Source organism: Quercus robur, chromosome 5, assembly GCF_932294415.1.
Source record: "Quercus robur chromosome 5, dhQueRobu3.1, whole genome shotgun sequence".
In the NCBI taxonomy this organism is placed as follows: Eukaryota; Viridiplantae; Streptophyta; class Magnoliopsida; order Fagales; family Fagaceae; genus Quercus; species Quercus robur.
The window spans coordinates 58,689,811-58,695,647 of record NC_065538.1 but is presented as its reverse complement, the minus strand read 5'-3'; the positions used below and the strand labels follow the sequence as shown (position 1 = coordinate 58,695,647).

General features: G+C 40.9%; 1 protein-coding gene across 1 annotated transcript; it reads right to left on the bottom strand.

Annotated features, from left to right (window-relative positions):
- Window positions 1–587: 587 nt before the first annotated feature.
- On the bottom strand, window positions 588–3,586 carry LOC126729123 (uncharacterized). Its single transcript, XM_050434827.1, has 3 exons — window positions 3,334–3,586; window positions 3,098–3,189; window positions 588–1,262 (listed from the first exon to the last, which is right to left on the bottom strand). Exons 1-3 carry the CDS (start codon window positions 3,441–3,443, stop codon window positions 1,030–1,032), a joined length of 435 nt encoding a protein of 144 aa, XP_050290784.1. The 5' UTR covers window positions 3,444–3,586; the 3' UTR covers window positions 588–1,029.
- Window positions 3,587–5,837: the final 2,251 nt, after the last annotated feature.

Sequence of the window (5,837 nt, the reverse complement as noted above, 5' to 3'; positions counted from 1 at the left end):
ACATCTCCCTTGAAAAGGAAAAAAAAAAAAAAAAAAAAAAAAAAGAAAAAAAAAAAGAAAAAAGAAATAAAAAGGAACCAAGTAAAAACAGCCAAATCTATGAAATAAGAACATGATCAAAATCTGCTAAGACTAGAGTTAAGAACATAACCAACATCTGAGAATCAAATGAGAGGATAAGCCCAACACACATAGCAACAATATCTCCAAAATTTAGACTTTCTTTGATACTATGCACAAAAATGTTTTTGCTTTGTCCTCACGCAGTAGTATGATTGAACAACAATAATCAAGTCATATTTTGACAACTTTGAACTTTAATGTTGGAACCCAAAGATCTTGGTGTTGCCCCTAAAATTCACAGACTCATAGACTAATCAATAAAAAAAACTAGATCATCTAAACCCTCAACAAATACACCAAGTCAACATTTTTACATTCAAATAGATATTCCTGGAAGTCCTTTAATGTAAAGGTTTTTATACAAGAGATGGTATAAAGTTAATTATGTTTGAAAGCATGCACAAAAAATGTTCTCCATTACATTAATGTCCAATTGTGACAACCACCTGCATAACCCTTCCACCACTATAAAATGCATAGGTGGACATTCTAATTCACATTATGTGCCAAATTGCCAATACCAGTTTTTCTATACAATTGAAAATAAAAATAATTGAAGGCCCAAGTGAATTTAGAAGCTAAAATGATGCTCACAACATTATCAACCATAACATAAATAAATGATCACAACTGATTCCTGCGAGCGTAATCTCAGAAGCATATTTCCAATGCTCTTTTGCACTGGATGGGCCCTTAGGACTCGTAAGCACCAACAAAATCAATAAAGCAGCGGCAAACACCTATAGCCTAGTTTACATCATACACACAAGACAATCTACACTTACCCCAAATTCACAAAGTTTTGGATTCAGGTTGCCACTTAAAAAATACAGAATGAAATATCATTCTTCATTTAACTCTTCTATAAAGCCATGTCCTCCACTACTGCAGTCACCCAAGAGAAATTTAAACACCAGACTCAACTTTAGTCTCGGCCTCTGCCATAACTGCCAGTGGCTGAAGAGCTTTGAGAGGATTCATAATGATACCACCTATAAGCACATATTCTTTGGCTTCTCTTGCACTCATGAAGAAATCTCGATCAGTATCCTGATTGATCCTGTCAAGATTTTGACCAGTGTGACAGGCGAGATACCCATTAAGGTTTGCTTTATGATGCAGCATTTCATTTGCCTGAGAATCATGTCTCTTGTTTAGTAATTAGGATAGTGTTTATAAGATTTTATAACAAATAAGAAGAATAAAAGAGATGACAAGTGGATAAATAGAAACTACAGTTATTATATAGTAATATGACCGTCCAAATATTAAATATGTCACAGGTGGGTTTCCATTCCTTCAATTTCTTTATAGTTCGACCTCCAACTAGAGCCAAGTAGACTACCAGAAAAAATTGGTTCTAAAACATATAATTGAGTTAATATTTGACATTTGGAATGGATCTCCTCCTTGGAGACACCCAAACCACCAGTTTTTTTCCCCCTCTTTTTATTGGCAAGTTAAACATGGAACTGAAAGTATTGTTAATTTGTTACAAACACAAAGTCAGCAAAGCCAACATAACCATGATTAAAAAGTTGTAATGCATATCAGATTTGGCTAATTCAGAAATAAAGCAATTAAAATAAACACAACATTAGATTCGCGAAAGCTCTGATTACTACCTAAGAGCATTCACATAAGCCTTAACAGCATTTTAGATAAACAAACCCGAAAAAAATTGTACTCTACAACGTAAACAAATACACTCAATACATCACTCTCAATATTTATTTCTCTACTCAATTCTCAAAAAAAAAAAAAATATATATATATATATATATATATGTAAGGACTCAATTTGTAACGATCCCAAATTGATATTGAGTTCGAACGTTAAAGGCCCAAACAATAAATTTGTAGAGAGTGGGCTAAAAGGCTAAGCCTTGGTGAACGAACAGTCGTTAGTCATGGTGTTCATGATGATCGTACAGAGGTGAACTGAGCTTATCCAAGAAGACTTTCTCCTCGGCACGGCCTGGGTGGCTTCGATTCTTAGACCTCGTCCGGGGAGCTTAATATTCTTATTATTCCTTTTTACACTAGGTTACAATGGTCCTAGAGACGATACATTATGCTCTTTTTTCCTCTCTTTCCCGTGGATGAATTCTTACATTATATAGCCCTTCTCAGTTAATCCTGACCTTCCATCTGTTGATCAGGCAGATAACTACTCGAGTGCTTGTCCCATCAGTTAATCCTGATGGGACAATGGTCCTGACCTTCCTTTTTACACTAGGTTACAATGGTCCTAGAGACGATACATTATGCTCTTTTTTCCTCTCTTTCCCGTGGATGAATTCTTACATTATATAGCCCTTCTCAGTTAATCCTGACCTTCCATCTGTTGATCAGGCAAGTAACTACTCGAGTGCTTGTCTCATCAGCCGCCTTCCCCCACTTTCTGTTAGTTGCAGTAACCGAAGCCACACTGTTCAGAGGTTCTTTCCCCATTAATGCGGCCAGGACGTTTGTTGGTGCATTCAATGCGGAGGTGGCAGCTTTTCCTTGAAATGTTCCTACACCGTACTCCCGTGCGCGTCCTACTGTACTCACCCTTTCTTCTGGGAGCGCTTTGGGGGCTACCTTTGATGGCGTGCCGTTCTTTCCTTCTAGGTTTTGGAATGCCAAGGACAGGATCGTCCTCGGCTACATCTCTAGGCCATTTAGACTTTCGTTACATGTTCTTGGCAATGTCTATCATCGGCGCGGGCCTTGGGCCCTAATGTAAAGTAGGTCGGGGTCACAAATTCTCTGGCCCCAAAATATATATTTATTTCTCTACTCTATTTAAATATTATTTTCTCTCTCAAAAAATAAATAAATATTTTTGTATCTTCTTCCTCACCCACCCCTTTCCCAGCAACCTTTCTGCCCAGCCCTCGCCCCTCAGCAACACACCAAACCCCCTGATGTCCAACAAAATCACAGGAAAAGTTTTTACAAATAAAGAAGCACCGGACCTGAGGTGGAGGTGCATATACACAATTAAGAGTGCCAAATATGAGTCCTCCCAAAACAAAGCCACCTACAAAGATGCTTGCACTGCCTGGCCTTCTACGATCACTGTAATTATACAATATAAGCATGGCACTCACGTTAAGAATTTCTAATCCTATATCATATTAAAAAAGAAATTTTTTAAAAAATATATAAACAGTTAACAATATAAATTCGAAGTAAATGATGGCATAGATTAAGCAAACCCACAAATAATTACAAGCTGCCTTTAAGACTACCACCATCATTGAACAGATCTGTGGATGAGAGAGAGAAAACCCATCCCCATCTTTGCCAGAGAGAGAGAACCCATTCAACATTTGTGCAAGAGAGAACAAATATGATGAAAGAGAGAACAATGAGGAGACAGAAGACAAGAAGAGAGAGAAGAGGAGAGAGAGAAACAGTCACACTGGTGAGAAAGAGGAGAGAAATTGTTTTTATTAATATTAGTGAGTTCTATGGCTCAGGTAATGTGCAAAACAGCAATAAGTGCAGCTTTGATTAGAGAAGAAGGCAAGAAGCAAGGTTTACTACGTCAGCCAAGCCTTTCAAGGAGCTGAGTTTAGATACCCAAGGATCGAAAAGATTGCGTTTGCACTAATAGTAGCCTCGCGCAAGCTCAGGCAATATTTCCAGTCGAATCCTATCCTTGTGATGACGGATCAACCAATCAAGAAATCAATGAACAAACCAGAAGCAGCAGGGAGAATGGTCCAGTGGGCGATTGAACTTAGCCAATTTGACATCGAGTACCATCCAAGAACAGCTATCAAGGTGCAAGCTCTGGCCGACTTCATCGCTGAATTCACTTTTCCAGACAAAGACAGAGTTACTGACGGAGTTGATAAATGGACAATACAGACAGATGGTTCGTCAGCCCAAAAGAAGGGGGGAGTAGGGGTCGTCATAACCACCCCCGACGGAGAAGTGATGAAATATGGGGTTCAACTAAAATTCCCAGCCACCAATAACGAAGCCGAGTATGAAAGAATATTGACGGGCCTGAAGCTTGGGAAAGCTCTTGGTGCCAGAAACTTGTTGATCCAGAGTGATTCAAAGCTGGTAATCGGACAGATCAGTGGAGAGTACGAGGCAAAGGAAGAAAGGATGCAGAAATACCTAAAACTGACAAGGCAACTAACTCAGGAGTTCGATATAGTGGAGTTCGTACAGATCCCAAGAAGCCAGAATATTGGGGCCGACGAAGTATTAAAGCTAGCGTCATCAGAAGAAGGAAGGACGAGCATGGACTTGGCAATAGAGGTCCAGAAACACCCTAGTATTGAAGAGGTTGCGGTGTTCATCATCCAGAGCACAGACACCTGGATGACGCCCATAATATCCTTCCTCCAGGACAGGCACCTACCTCAGAACATTGACGAAGCCAGAAAGATCAAGAAGAGAGCAGCCAAATTCACGATCCTGAATGACGTCTTGTACAAGAGAGGCTTCTCTATGCCTTACTTAAAGTGCGTCGATGAGGAAGAAGCCAAATACATCCTGGAAGAAGTACACGGAGGAATCTGTGGCGACCATGCCGGCTCCAGATCCCTGGTCAACAAGGTGATAAGAGCAGGATATTTTTGGCCAACCATGCAGGTGGACGCTGCTAATATCGTCAGAAGATGTGACAAATGCCAGCGGTACGGGAATGTGCAACGGCTTCCAGCGGAGAAAATGACGACCATAGCTTCCCCATGGCCATTCGCACAATGGGGAATCGATATCGTCGGTCCTCTGCCCCAAGGTAAAGGTCAGGTAAAATTCCTTTTAGTTGCTATTGAATATTTCACAAAATGGGTTGAAGCAGAGGCCCTACCAACGATCACTGAGGCACGGATCCGGAGCTTTGTGTGGAAGAACATAATCTGCAGGTTCGGGATTCCCTTGACGATCATATCTGAGAATGGGAGGCAGTTCGATAGCCAAGGCTTTAGAGAATTCTATTCAGACCTTGGAATCAAGAATCAGTTCTCGTCCCCAGGGCATCCCTAGGCAAATGGACAGACGGAAGTGACGAACAGGACGCTGCTCAAAATTATCAAAACCAAGCTGGACGAAGCAAAAGGTGCCTGGCCAGAAGAACTGTCCAATGTCCTGTGGGCTTACAGAACCACAGCCAGAACCCTGACAGGAGAGACACCCTTCAAGCTTACCTATGGCACAGAAGCAGTAATCCCAATAGAGGTTGGGGTAACGAGCATCAGACGAGGAACTTTCACAGAAGGACTCAATGACGACGAATTGCAACTCAACCTGGACTGCCTGGACGAAGTAAGAGACAACGCATCCAGTAGGATGACAAAGTATCAAAAAAAGATAGCCGAGTATTACAACAAGAGGGTCAAACTCAGGCGACTGGACATAGGGGACCTCGTCCTGCGCAAGATCACTACAGCAACTAAAGACCCTACTCAAGGAAAATTGGGCCCTACATGGGAGGGGTCTTACCGCGTCACTCACTACTCAAGACAAGGAAGTTACCATCTGGAAACCATGGAAGGACAAAAGCTCCCCCAGCCATGGAACATTGAGCATTTAAAGAAGTACCATGAGTAAATGTAATAGACAAATGCATTCGTTCTTGAGATTAATAAAAGAATTATTCTTCTGATGTATTTGTGCAAGCAGTACTGGTCAACCATAAGGCCCATAAAAAGTTAAAGTAACAGGATTCCGCCTTGACGGATGTAAGTTACTGACGGCCACAC

Coding starts and splice junctions, on each gene's coding strand:
- LOC126729123 (XM_050434827.1), bottom strand. CDS start 3,443: ATGTTGAATGGGTTCTCTCTCTCTGGCAAAGATGGGGATGGGTTTTCT. Junction 3,190..3,333: donor AAGGCAGCTTGTAATTATTT/GTGGGTTTGCTT, acceptor GTATAATTACAG/TGATCGTAGAAGGCCAGGCA. Junction 1,263..3,097: donor TCTTAATTGTGTATATGCAC/CTCCACCTCAGG, acceptor AGAGACATGATT/CTCAGGCAAATGAAATGCTG.